This window comes from Muntiacus reevesi, chromosome 4 (assembly GCF_963930625.1).
Source record: "Muntiacus reevesi chromosome 4, mMunRee1.1, whole genome shotgun sequence".
Taxonomy (NCBI): Eukaryota; Metazoa; Chordata; class Mammalia; order Artiodactyla; family Cervidae; genus Muntiacus; species Muntiacus reevesi.
In genome coordinates, this window is record NC_089252.1 from 24,600,571 (window position 1) to 24,615,505 (window position 14,935).

The following is a 14,935-nucleotide window of genomic DNA, read 5'->3' on the forward strand; positions in this document are numbered from 1 at the left end:
GCAGTGCAGCAAAATTCCCATTTCATGAGTTGGATTTTAAGAGGAAATATTAGAAGACCTTGAGGATCCTGAAAACACTTCTGAAGTTGGAATAAGGGTTATTCTGATTATTCGTTTAATTCGCACGCATAAACAGAGTCACAAGTCAACTCTGTGTGTTCTAGACCCCAGAGCAAGCTTCTGTTGAGAGCAGGCCCCAGAGGTAACAGGCAACTTCCTCAGGAACTGCAAGGCTGCTCCAAAGGGTCCTCTCGCCTCAGGATGGCACCCTGCAGACTTTGTTGCTATAGCAACCTTGCCTTGGAGGAAGAGGTTGCCTGTGCTGCTTGGGCTTCCTGGTAGGCAGGCCACCAGGGAGAGGGAAGAATTCTAGATGTAAGGACATTTTAGGGGGTCTCTTCCCCACCAGGAATCCTCAGGAGTGCCCCCTTCTGGGTTAAAACACAAACACTTTATACTTTGTCTTCCATCTGAAAACAAATATAGATTTGAATATGGCAAAAACCAGAAAAGAGTATTTTATATACAATTAGAGATAACAGAGCCAAACAATGACCTTGTAGAGACTCGGCTAAGACAATAATGTTAATGAGAGGTAGGGTGCTGCCTATGGGCTAAAGGATGAGGACCTTGAATTATCAGAAATGATTTGAAGAACTACATTGTCATCAGGGTAACACACGTGAAATGACATATTCTAAGCCATCACTAACCTAACATGGTTTTACTCAAGGATTAAACTGTGGTAGCAGCTTCATTTAAAAGGAGTGAGGCTTAATAAAATTAAGTTACTCATAATCTCTTTCTATATCCCTTTTTGACCTGAAACACGGCATATAATACACATTCACAAATTTCACTATGTGTTACTCTAGTCAGAGGCCTCTTTTGCTTGTGAGACAAGCCGTATTTTGTATTCCTAGGAAGTCTGTAGACATTGTTAACGTGATAAATATCACTACACGTCATGTGTAAGTTACATCTACCTCCTAACATTTAAAAAATAAAGAGTAATTTTCAAAGACTATTAACACAGGATTGCTGTTATTGAGAAGTATAGGGAGGGGCTTAATGTAAAATATTTTCTTTAGGTAGATCCTTTCAAGGTGATTTAAAAAAACACAAAAATATTTACACCATACTGAACTTTCCTAAATTTCCTATGATACTTCTATTTCAAAAATGTCTTATTGTGAGTGTATGAGGAATATAGATGCAGCAAGTTTAATGTGTAAACCAGTACCCTTAGCTTGAGCAAAAGATGTCCCTAGGGTCTCCCAGCACCAAGAAGATGGCAGAAGTTTAAATGCAACTATTTTCTTTTTCCCAAGCAGCTCAAAATGCTTTAGCAAAGACTTTATGATTCTTACATCATTACTAATGATGTAAGCAAAGGTGAAAAATTCAAGAACTGGGGGTCTTGACTTCAAGTCCTTAATCCACTAAAACACACAGCATTTGAAGTTTAAAAATTATTAGGAAATTTTCCCACTGAATATGATCTTAAGATATTTCGGAAAACATTTAAGATCTACTAGGACTTGAATTTGAGAAGTAAGAGTGACCACACATCCAGTGTGGGGATATAAACTAGACAATTTAGACTGTAATCATGACCAGTTTATGAAAGAGTAGCAAATAAGTGCCAAATCAGACCAATACTGTGAGATTTGCTGTGCTATTTTGAATAATTTGGTTCAAGTATCCGTATTTGGCCAGTATGTAATTCCAGTTCACCCTGCTTAGATCAGACGGGAACAAGGATCTTCTGTAAAGATCTTACTGCCTGATCCTCGTAGCTCTGTAGGGCCATGTAGGTTGCCAGTAATACTAGGAATCGGACAAATCACTCTTTCCGTCACTATCACATTTTGCGTGAGAAGTGGATCAAAAGCAGCAGCGGGAGGTTGCACAAGGGAACCAGAAGAAGCTGAGTAAGTCTCCGTTACCAGATAGCTATCATGCTGCAAAGGGTCAGCGATGGGAACGGCGGGCTGGAGGACAGAGCTGGAAGCAGACAGCGCAGATGCTCCCTGGCTGCCTGACAAAGTCTGGTACCTAACAGACTCTGACTGCTGGACTTGAACGTGTTGGCCACAGGCGTCAACCCTAGAACTGCTGTCTTTGGTAGGCAGCTGAGAGCTTTTGGTTTCATCATCCATCCCGAGGCTTATCTCGGCCAGCTTTTTAAATTTGGGGCCAAGTGAGTCCAAGAAGCTCTCGTCAAAATCGTCGGCAATAAAACTGCAACAACCCAGGGAGCCGACAGGAGAACTGGGGGCATCGATTCCTTCATTATCATAGATCAGCAAGCAGTCATTTGCTTCCTGGCCATCGTCTTCATCTGCACAGGCAAATGCTTTCTAAAGGTGGAGAGAAGAGGAGAAAATGAACTATAAGAGACACTCAGGGGAAGGATGTAATACCTTTCTTAGAACTCAACATTTGATCGTGACTATGTGATTGAAGTAATTCATCAAAGTCATGTTCGGATGTGAGAGTTGGACCATAAGGAAGGCTGAGTGCCAAAGAATTGATGCTTTTGAATTGCAGTGCTAGAGAAGACTCTTGAGAGTCCCTTGCACAGCAAGGAGATCAAACCAGTCAACCCTAAAGGAAATCAACCCTGGATATTCACTGGAAGGGCTGATGCTGAAGAAGAAGCTCTTTGGCCACATGATGCAAAAACCAACTCACTGGAAAAAACTCTGATGCTGGGAAAAATTGAGGGCAGGAGAAGCGGGTGACAGAGAATGAGATGGTTGGATGGCATCACTGACTCAATGGACATGAGTTTGAGAAAAATCAGGGAGATAGTGATGGACAGGGAAGCCTGGCGTGCTGCAATTCACGGGGTCCCAAAGAGTCAAATACGACTTATCGACTGAACAGCAACAACAACAGTAGAAGTGAGGGCATACTCCATACCAGCAATCTTGTTACAGAAGTTATCTGTGTTTGGAGAATGATGCAATTGACATTCCTTCCAACTTGAGTCCGTTGTAGGCTCATATTTGAACTCTTGAGTTTTAAGACTTGCACTGACATGGACTTAGCCATACAGAGCAAATGTGTACGGAGCCTGGAGGTTATTTGCTGGGCCATCTGTGAGGGTCCCTGTGTGTGTTTGGGTCATTGTGTGGGGCAGGGTGCAGGCATCCTCACCATCTGAGGCAGCTCTCACCAGCCTGGGGTCTTGACCCAGACACTGTAACCCTCGTGAGAGTCTGATCCCTAACTGGGAGTCTGATCCTTCCTGTCAGTCTGTCCTCAAACACCGTGTCAGCCTTCATCTGCGTGGCCACCAGGCCAAATGCCATCACTTACAGCTCTGATAGCGCAGCTGTAGATGAGATCCGTTCTGGTGATGCACCAACCAGGAGGCAAGCCACCTGCCTCCCAGCGTCCTCTCTGTCCTTGCATCCCTGTCCCTTTGTAGATTCTCTGCTTCCTGACACTTCACCTCATCTTGGACCACATCCTTGTTTCCCCTTTTATGTTTGGGTCATTAATGTTTCTTCAGCATTTTTGGACATGGACTCCTTGACAATGTGAAGAATACTATAACCCTCTCGGAAAAATGTATTCTAATGTATTCTGACATACTTCATGGTACAGGAAATGAGAAATAAACTGCTTTGTATGTCTAAAGAGGATGCCGCTGATCGAAAAGCAAACGGTTTTGCTTTCTGTTGTTATCCCAGTGGGAGGAAGGCGGTGCCATATTCTCTGATTTTGTGTCTACCCATCCCTTCTTTCTTTTGACCAGTAGCCGGATTTTGGCAGTCACCTTAGGTTATCCTTGTTATTTTAACAAGGAGCCTTTACCTCTTTTTTCTTGTCTTACCAAGTTGCAAAAGAACCGAACTGTAAAACTGAAGTACAGTCAAGTAGAAAGATCTCTAATGTAAACAAGATAACAAAGCCACAGAGTTTTCCACCAGATTACCTGAGAAAAGTAGGAGTCCAGGAATTTCATGTTTATTGCCCCTTCCCCAAAGTCCTTGTTGGTTCCTCCCGTGGAATGCCTTGTTCTCATCGTCCCGGACTGCCCCATGGAAAAGTTGCTCAGACCAGTGGTTGCTGCGAACCCAGCGGCTCCCCCAGATCCTGCAGCTGCTCCAAGCTTGGTGGTCAGTTCCATTCCCGACGCTCCTTCTACCACCGTCCCTCCAGCGTATGTATTTGTACAGACTTCTAAAAACAGGGGAGAAAGTGCTGTGACATCTCATGCTGTGATTTGTTTTGTTTTGGTTTTTACTGATCTTTGATATCTGAGAGCACCTGCCAAGTAAAGCCAGCTTGTGGGAGAAAATACGGTTTTATGACTCAAGATGAGAACACCCCACAGTCTGTAATGTGAGAGTAACAGAGGAGGTGAGGGAGTAACAGAGGGTATTAACAGATGAAATAGCTCTGAAAACTTACCAATTAAAAAAATAAAATAGATTTCCAATGCAACAGCCAGGAATGGAAAAGTATGAACAAAATATTCAGCGCACAGCCATAGAAAGCTGCTAATGCGATGCTTGTTTTCAAGAAAAAAGAAGTTGTAAGTTAGCTGTCATATTGGCTCAATATGGAAACCAAAGAGGAAACATACATAATATAATCATGCAAATTAGCAAATGCTAATTAGGTGTCTTAGTGCCTAATGAAAATTTAATGAACTGTGACTATTCTGCCTGTTACCTTTACAATGCATTTTCATGGAAAGCTATTTTTCCTAGAGAATTCAAAATTCTATAGGATGTAATTGTGATGGGAGAAGCAAATAAGGATTAAGGTAACTGATAAAGACAGATAGTTACATTTTGGGGGCGATCTTATGTAGATGTTTCAGGCTGGACGTTTAAAAACAATTTATTGCTAAGCATGGAATTAAGAACAATTTGAATATTAGGCATTAGATGTTATTGTTCTATAGGCTTCCCAGGTAGTGCTAGTGATAAGGAATGTGCCTGCCAATGCAGGAGACATGGGGATTTGGGTTCGACTGAAGCAACTTAGCATGCTTGGTGTTCTAGTTTATATCTTAGTGTGGCACTGAGATAAGATGAATGAAATAGTCGTTTGGTAAACTACAGAAATAAATAATTTCACCTATATGACAACACAAGCGATCCTTGTCCCATTATGATTAAATATATTATTGTTGTTGTTTAGTCGCTCAGTCATGTCCAATTCTTTTGCGATCTGTGGATGGTAGCCCACCAGGCTCCTCTGTCCATAGGATTTTCCAGGCAAGAATACTGAGTGGGTTGCCATTTCCTGCTCTAGGGGATTTTCCTGACCCAGGGATCCAACCCTCAACTCCTGCATTGGCAAGCAGATTCTTTACCACTGAGCCACCAGGGAAGCCCATGATTAAATACAGGAATTGGTTATTTGAATTGAAATCAGGTTCCTGTTCTGGGGAAGAAAGAAGGGCAGCAAGATCTAGGATAGGCACACATGACACTTTAACTGCAAATATTACCAATGTTAACAGGCAGAGTTGGATGGTGGGTACATAGTGTGTGTTATATTTTCCTTTACATTTTTCTATATATGTAAAATCCTTAACTTATTAAAAAATTAGTAATCAACCATCAGAGAGCTATACTTCAGTTTACTGAAGTTTGGAAAAGTATAACAAATCTTCTGCTAGTAAAAATGGTGACATCAGTAGACAATGAACTTATTGAAGTCAGAACTAGGTCACAAAATTGACTGCTGTACTAACAGTAAACCAATTCACTGAAACCCTGTTTCAGTGGTAACATCTCTCAGTATGTGCACAAATTATTAAGAAAAGAATTTAGAACATTTCTTAGTTTTTAATATTTCTTATTTAACCCATTATTCCTTTCAAAAATAAATTTGATGTTTACTTACCAGAATTTTCCATGAAATCAACTCCATTGGCAGTTATAGGTGGCACACAGATATTTGTGATTTCCTACAAACAATATGCAAAAAATATATTTAAAAATTAACCAGATTTCACCAATATAAGTGAAATACGCTCCCTTTTAAATGGAGACATTACAAGTATTTCAAATTCTTGCAGGAGTAACCATTTTTATGATTTGACATCTGAAGAGCTAAGATCTTAAAAGGCTCCATTCACGTCAGCACTGACTCTCATAGGTCCTTGGTGGTCAGGAGTCTTATTTTTTATACCCCATTACCCCCTTTTCTATCTAGCATGTAAATCGCATTTGCTCTGTATGAGTGAAGTAAATGTTTTACAAAGTGGATCCTCACCTTGTCTTCAGGTTGGGCACCTTCGATTCCCCACGGGTGAATTGTTCCTTCTGAACCATCCGGCACTGGGACAAATCCACTGGTCACTCCCCCAATAGGACCTGCCCCACAGTCACAGGTCAGAAGCAGGAGGAGGGCCACTAGAATGAAGGAAAATAAAATATCAGAGCATTTGAATCACTTGGAAATGATTTGACAGGGTAGTTGTTGGAAACATTACAAAGAAATACAGTAGCTTTAATGCTTATGGAAAATCTAATAGAAAGCAAAATTAATTTCTACAAGGTAAAATTTGATTAAGCATACTAAAATTTCACATAATTATGAAACTGAAGGAGACAGATCAGATTATTCTTGTGACCCATATATTTTCTTAAAAGAGGCACTGTTTGATGAATGATAAAAGTGGTCATTCATTTCCTCAATTATTTTCTATAATATACTTTTATTATTATTGCTTTTATTTGTACATATTTCAGCTCAGTATATGATGTTGGGTGAATACACACCTGAATAGTCAAGATTTTAGGTGGGCATTATAATGATATGGTAATCTGGTAAACAGCTCTTTATAGAACAGCCATTAACCTGCAAACTCCCTCTGCAACCGATGATCTAATATCATTACACTCTTAATGGTGACTCAGGAATCCTTAGCTTGGAGGGGCCTTCCTGCCTGGGTAATTATCATTCTTTCTGTGCAGATAGGTCACATCTTGGCAATAAAGATTAGCATCATTCTCAGGCTAATAGGCCAAGAGAGAAATGAAACACTTCCCAGGCTGGGTGGTCGATGATCCCACCTCCACCTCTGCCCTGCGTGCTGGATGTTCATGTCCGACTGAGTTTGTGTCTGATTCTTGTGATCCCATGGACTGTAGCCTGCTAGGCTTCTCTGTCCATGGGATTCTCCAGGTGAGTATACTGGAGTGGGTTGCCATTTCCTTCTCTAGAGAATCTTCCCGTCCCAGAGATCGAACCCATGTCTCCTGCATTGCAGGCAGATTCTTTACTGAGCTATGAGGGAAGTCCTGCCCTGAGGAAGGAAGGCACTAAATCCTAGTTTGAATTCTTTCACTTACTGGCAGCTTAGTGAGGGGTTTAAGAGTACATAGTCGCTGGAGTCAGTCTTCTAGGGTTTGAATTTTGGCTTCACCATTCACCAGCTGAACAAATTACATCATCTTTTCTTGCCTCCATTAACTATCCAAAGAATGGGAGAATATATAGTATCATAGATTGTTGTGAGGATTATGAGTTAATGGAGATAAAGGATGGTACTGAGTGCCGTGAGGACTCCCCAGTATTGTTTGAATGAGCTACATCAGTTATACAAATTAGGTCAGTTACACACACACACACACACACACACACACACACACACACACACACACACACACATATGTAATTATTTGATGAAAAAATTAGGCCAAGTATATAAAATAAAATAAGTTGGACAAAGCACATTTTCTCAGAATTTACCATAATGTTCATATAAGTGATAGTTCTAAAGTCTTTCTTTATTGCCATTCTCAATTCTATGACTTAAGTAAATGTATGGGAAGGGTTGAATATTTTAAGTGGGCAAATTCGTTTTGAAAAGTGATGAATATATATATATATATATACGTTCAGTATTTTTAGATGAGTATAACAGTCTTTTAGAAATCTTGTTGATCATTGTATGTACAATATGTATTCGATTTTTAAATACGCATCCAGAGAAAGTTTTTCAAAGTGTTGATTGTGTTTCCACAGAAACATATTTATGTTCTGTCCACAAAATTCAAGATATGATCTTTTGAAAATGGTAGGATTACATGAAGCAAATATGACTGTGGGAATAACACTGTATATTTTCTCTGACTGCCATCCTGAGCCACAATCCCAAATGCACAGTAGTCTAGAGGATATATCTGTACCTCAAAATTCAACATTACAAAATCAGATTTATGATTGCTACCCTACATGTCTGCACTTTCTCTGATATTGTCAATTTCATTTAATGGTTTCAGTAGCAACTGAATTTAGTGGTTCAACTGGACTTTTCGTCCATTCATTCTATCCATTAGTCTCCAGATCTTCTCCATTTACTCCAACTGTGCCTCCCATACCTATTTGTTCCTTTCCAGTCTTATGTTGTGACTCGAAACCTGGCCTCCATCATCCCATGGGAGCTATAATATTACAGTAACCTCCTAACTGTTCTTCCCTTTTTAATTTGCAGTACACACTGCTGTCAGTGTTGTCTTTCTAAAATACAAATAAGATCATGTTGGTCTTTTATTCAGATATTCTCAGCAACTTTCCCTCTCGGAATGGAACTTATGTCCCTGGGTATGGTCCAGTGTCTCCTAGTTTATAGTCTATGGGAACTTGAATAGAATTTGTATCCTACTATCGTGTGAAAATTGCATAAATCTTAATTATGTTGAATTGGTTCATAGTGCTTTTCAGGTCTGCTCTATCCTTCTACATTTCTGTACATTCTGTTAGTTTTTGAGAGTTTGATATTGCAACTCTAAAAATCTTCATTTACCTACTTAAAAAATAATTGTCATATGTAGTGGAACTGTAAATAACTTTGCATTTTCCAATTCTCTCCTGTAAATGTGTTATCATACTTTCATAAGTTAAAAATATAAAAAAGAAAGAGAAAAAAATACATGTATGTAAATTCCCTAAATGTGTTCAGTAAACTTCATCATATTGAGTTTGAGCCTTAAAGGAGTGTATTTTCAGATGAAAAGCTGTTTTGAGGAAATTCTGCATTAAGCAACAACTTCTCAGAGTGCGATATATTTATCTGCATTGTAAAGCTCAAAGCTTATACTATCTTAGAATTTTTCCTAAATTTTTTCGGTCAGGACTCTATTGTATTTTAGAATTTCATGAGACTTGTAGAGGGAAAAGACATTTTAGAAAGTGCTGCGATCCTGGGTAAAGTCATTATTTTGACCTTGAACATCACAGGCAGTGTGTAGACTATCCATGCTTTCTTTTCGCCTTTCTTTGGTTCTCTGGTGATGGTTTCTTTTTTTTTTTGGTGATGGTTTCTGTATGTCTGACATACACGACTTGCTCTGCTGTGTTATAAACATAGATTGTTGGCAAGTCACGTGTTAACGTGAAACATTTCTGGTCCTTCCTGAGAATGTCAGCGCCCCCCCCCCCCCCCGCCCCCACGTCGCCCCGTGAGCTCTGCCTCTGAAACAACTGCGGAGATGCTTGGTCCACGCACACGCCACCATCCCGGTGGCGGCCGGAGAGGGCCCTGGGGTACTCACACAGAAGCAGCAGAAGCCCGAGGAACAGCAGGCCGATGGCGGCAGCCCCCATCCTCCCAGACCGCTCTCCAATCCTGGTGCCGGGGACGCTGGTCGGGTACACACTTCGGCAGACGTCCCTGTAGTCACACTGGCAGACTTCCAGGGTCAAGCTCTCTGGTGCCTCGCACCGCCGGCCCTCGCTGTCGGTGACCACGACGGAGATTCTGTACACCCCGGGAGAGACTGGCTGCGGGGCTGTGAGGCGGGCGGACGTGGCTGTAGGGGGACCGCAAGCACATCAGCAGCGGGACAAGGTGCCTGTGGCTCTTAGAGCCGCCTGTTGTTTTGGGTGAACAGGGCCACAGTTGCCCCATCACTGTCACAAACAGGGGGAGACTGGAGAAGTTAAGAGGGCTGTTGGGGTTCAGTTGGGTGTACGTTATTTCAGAAAAGAGCGAGAGAGAGATGGGGGCATTTACAAAGGACCTGAAGTGGCCTGACGGGCACTTTTGTTGTTTTTCAGTCGCTAAGTCATGTCCAACTCTTTTGCAACAGAGGAGCCTGGACAGAGGAACCCGGCGACCTCCAGTTCATGGGATTTCCCAAGCAAGAATACTGGAGTAGGTTACCATTTCCTTCTCCAGGGGATCTTCCCGACCCGGGGATTGAACCTGTGTCTCCTGCTTGGCAGGCAGGTTCTTTACCACTGAGCCACCTGGGAAGCCCAGCTGGTCACTATGAAACCCAAAAAGAGAGAAGGTTCTTATTATGTCTAATGCCTTTTTCTATGAGACTCCTGGAAAACATAGGAAATGTGAAATTAGCATGATAAAAGTTAGGAGAAAAGTAAGGATGGATTAACTCTTGCCCATTGGCTAATGAGAGTTTCAGCCTACCATGCTTTCAAGATTCCTGACTAGTGACGGACTAGGGGCAGCCTTGAGTAGGCTGACCGCTCCAGTACTTCATGTCTGCTCACAGCCTGGCTAGTTAGGAGAAGTTTGTGTATTTAGAAATCTACACAGCTCAGCAGTAAAATAGGTGCCTGACTGTGATCTTTTCATGATTTATTTATTTTTGGTATACTGAGGAGATACAGATAAAAAAATTGAAAAAATAAACATATCCAATTAGAGTCCACATGAGAAAAACAGAAAATTTTAAATAGTACTAATATATTGTTCATTTTCTGAAGACAGAGGAAATTCATGAGGATAGGACATCATCTTCATTGCAAAGAATTTTTAAAATTACTCTTGGAAAGGACCTGCTCCCAAATGGACTCTCTCTTAACTTTCTGGAAATATAAAGAAGCAGCAGTTGTCATTTGCGGAAGCAGCTTTACAATTACTCACCATCTGTTCCTGTGATACTCCACGCAACTGGAAGTTTTACGCTTTGCTCTTCCACCGAAAATTGGTAGGGGCCAGCATATTTATCCTTTTCCAGTGGTAAAGCTCTGACAACCACGGAAGGTGATGAACTACAGACTTCTTCCTTGTCCAGGGCAATTGTTGGACAATTTTCATTAAAATCAGGTACTTGGACATATATGGTGCCTGTAGAAGTTTTACCGGTGTTTTCTATAAGAATAACATTTTAGAGTTAGAGAACTATACAGAGCAAGTTGTGCAAAATAAAGAAACAAATAAATAAGCCCTTAAAATTTCTCTCACATGCATGGACTTCTCTGGTGGCACAGTGGATAAAAATCCACCTGCCAGCACAGGGGACATGGGTTTGATCACTGGTCCGGGAAGACACCACATGCTGTGGAGTAACTAAGCCCATGCACCTCAACTACTAAGCCTGTGCTCCAGTGTCTGTGAGTTGCAACTACTGAGCCCACATGCTACAACTACTGACGCTGAGAGCCTGTACTCCACAACAAGGGAAGCCACCACAATGAAAATCCTGTGCACCACAACTAGGGAGTAGCCCCCGCTTGCTGCAACTAGAGAAGGCCTGAATACAGCAAAGAAGACCCAGTGCAACAAGAAATAAATAAGTAAAGACTAGAGGAAATTATCTCACATGCACCAGATTAGTGTATGTACTCATGAAATTGTGTCTGTTATTCCTACAAATAAAAAGATGTCACCCAATTTCTGTACATTGTTAAAAGGAAATCTGATTATCAGTGTGGCTGCTGTCTTTAATTAGTAGCTTCTTGTTGTTCGGTCACTGAGTCATGTCTGACTCTTTGGGACCCCATGGACTGTAGCCCGCCAGTCTCCTCCATCCATGGCATTCTCTGGGCAAGAATACTGGAGTGGGTTGCCACTTCCTTCTCCAGGGGATCTTCCCAACCCACAGATGGAATCCTGCATTAGCAGATGGATACTTTACCTCTGAGCCACCTTAACTAGTAGCATCAGCTATTAATTCAGTGTGATTGGAACCAAGACCTTTAAGGTGATAAATTCACTGATTATGAATGAAATCAACATAAAAATAATAGTTTTCTTAAATATATTCTACTGCATGAGCCCAGACTATGTGGAAGATTTTTGCTTTTAAAGCTTGAGCCAAAGTATTTGGAATAAACTATGATTTATTTTTATTACCCAAGATATAAGATCTCTCAGTGGTGAGATTAAGAATTATTTCTGTTGTTTCCCTTAGTGCTTTTTTCTGTTTTTCCAGATAATATGATTTTCTATTTTATTTTTATGTTTGCTGAAATTGCCTTGAGTATAAATTAATTTTACTCTTAGAGAAGCACATAGTCAATGTGCTCTGACCAGGTGCTTCATTTAGAAGATTTTTCAGAAGATTTTTACTGTTCCATGATATAAGCATATAGGTCTCTATAAGTAACTCACTCTGTGTAAGTAACTCACAAACGCACCTCACATTTGAGCTGAGCTTCCCTGATAGGCTTTCTGTATCAATCTTTGTCCACTTTCTCAAATCAAGAAATTCTTGCTCCAACCACAGCAAACAGTAGGACTAAACCCGGAATTCACTGGTGCAACGAACTCCATTGAGAAGCTAGGATGCCCAGATTTAGCCACCTCAGACTTAACACCCAAGGCCCCTAAGGTAATTAACTTCATCTAGTTAATTCTTTATCTAGTTAATATCTAGTTAAAGGTTCTTCCCTAGTGTCTCAGTGGTAAAGAATCTGCCTGCAATGCAGGAGATGTGGGTTCGATCCCTGGGTCAGGAAGATCCCTTGGAGAAGGCAATGGCAACTCACTCTAGGATTCTTGCCTGGGAAATCTCATGGACAGAGGAGCCTGGTGGGCTACAGTTCATGGGGTTGCAAAGAGTTGGACACGACTGAAGTGACTTAGCACATATACATGCAGTGATAAAGGTAATATGTTAGTAATCAAAAGCATCTATTCATAAAGAAATGCCAATTTGAATAATATTTTTTCTTACCATCTATGGCCAGAACCTCAGCTGTGATTGTCTTGTTAATTATGAAAGTAACATCTCGTTCAATGTTTTTGATAAATTTGATTTCAGCAGTTTTTGAGTCAATCATTAGCAAACCACCATCATTACGTCCCAAGACATATCTGTTTCGTAAAAGAAAACAGTAAGTTTTTTTCCCAAACATGGGATGATACCTATTTAATGAAAATGACTTATATTTAATGTATTTTCATAAGACTCTGAAACATGCTTTTTAAAAAGCAGCAGAAAATTAGCATATTGGCCTAGACAAGGAGTATTTCATAAGCCTTAAGAATATGTTAGCCTGGTTTTTAAATTTTCTGCTCTGCTCAGTAAAATAACTGTGTCCCTGTTCTTTATACTATAGCGGTAACTTTTTATGGTGCTTTATTTTAGGCACCATGCTTTGTATGTACTGTTCTATGTCTGACTACACTACACTTCTAGTGAAATTCTACTCTTTTTTAAGGCTCAACTGAAAGTTTCCATGAAACTTTTTCTTGATCTCACTAGACAGGCTGTCATTCTTCATTTCCACTTCCACTTATGTTTATACTACCTTAGCTCATAGCACATCTCTTCTTGAGTTATATAGGTCCTTGAGTTGGTTACCACTGTATCTCTTTATATTATTGGCATAGAGTAGTTTAGATATTATTTTGCAATAATTTATAAATTAGAACTAGTCAAGGTAAACAGCAAGGTCCTATTGTCCAGCCCAGGGAATTATATTCAATATCCTGTGATAAACTGAAGTGGAGAAGAATATGAAAAAGATTATGTCTGTATAACTTAGTCACTTTACTATACATCAGAAATAAACACAACATTGTAAACCAACTACACTTCAATAAAATTAAAAGAAATTTCATCAAGGAATAAAGAGAGATTAAAAAAATTATTCTCACCTGACAAATGAAGCAGCTTCGCCAGTATCTTCATCAATGGCTTGATAGGTTCCCAGGATGTAATTGATCAACTGGCTTCTTCTTATGCCTTTTTGGACAGTAAATGTCTTGGAAGAAGGACGGAATGTAATTCCTTCCCTCACATTTATTACTTGAACTATGAGTGGGGTTGACTGGACTCGATATTGAGAGATTACGGATTGGTGAAATTCAGCTTTGTTTTTGACGGCGATACCAAGTTGCATGCTTTGTACTTGTTCATAATCTAGAGACTAGAGTAAAAGTAAAAATAGAAAGAAAGAGGTGTCACAAAAATATGATCAGGTAAGAGGACCAGAGAACTCTATGTTATGTGCTATGAATGACTCCTTTATTTCTATGAATGAATCCTTTATTTCTATACAGCAAAACGGTTTCACAGATGATTATAATGCTCTGATGAGGGTCCTTCAGAATTCTTCGCTTATGAAACCTCAGTTTGGTGGCTGATACTTATGAAGCACAGTTATCTCTTTTAAGACTAACAAAACGCCTTTACAGTTTCTTTAGGCTGTGATGCAGTGGAAAGAATTCCAAATTTGTTGTTGCTTGGTTTGAATCCTGGTTCTGCTACTTAGTAGCTGTGTGACTCAGGGCACAATATTTAATATCTCTGATCCTCAACTATTTACTTCTGAAAAAGGAAAAAAACCTCTTACCTCATCAGATTGTTGTAAGGACTGAACAAATTACAACCCACAATATATTCCTGTAAAGAGTAGCTACATCCACTCACAGAATAGTGAATTCTCTGCAGTGGATATAGTGGATTCATGTGCAGTAATATCTTTCCTGACTTAAAAAAATTCAGAAATGGCAAATTATCTTACTAAACTTGGTTGGCACATAGGCTTCTGTAAAGCCGTGAGAGGGTGTCCCACCAGCTCTTCATAGAACCATTTTCACCTGGTCTTATGTGTCCACTATTTGTTTGACTCTTATATTGAAGTGGCAAAAGTCAAGGCCAGGGATATCTCCCAGGATAGCTTGTTTCATTCACTAGTAAATTTTCTAAGGGTGATGGGATAAGGAAATGTTCATTTTGGTTATATTGGAGTATAA

The 14,935-nt window shown here is 40.2% G+C and overlaps 1 protein-coding gene across 1 annotated transcript in view; it reads right to left on the reverse strand.

Annotated features, from left to right (window-relative positions):
* Positions 1 to 1,742: 1,742 nt before the first annotated feature.
* The window catches only part of DSG3 (desmoglein 3), a 30,250-nt gene continuing 17,057 nt past the window's right edge, over positions 1,743 to 14,935 (reverse strand). The window contains exons 10-17 of the mRNA XM_065934985.1: positions 13,835 to 14,106; positions 12,909 to 13,048; positions 10,874 to 11,101; positions 9,537 to 9,794; positions 6,250 to 6,389; positions 5,878 to 5,941; positions 3,950 to 4,197; positions 1,743 to 2,363 (exon numbers count right to left, since the gene is read on the reverse strand). Coding sequence (XP_065791057.1) covers positions 1,743 to 2,363; positions 3,950 to 4,197; positions 5,878 to 5,941; positions 6,250 to 6,389; positions 9,537 to 9,794; positions 10,874 to 11,101; positions 12,909 to 13,048; positions 13,835 to 14,106 — 1,971 coding nt within the window. The remainder of the gene's footprint in view (positions 2,364 to 3,949; positions 4,198 to 5,877; positions 5,942 to 6,249; positions 6,390 to 9,536; positions 9,795 to 10,873; positions 11,102 to 12,908; positions 13,049 to 13,834; positions 14,107 to 14,935) is intronic.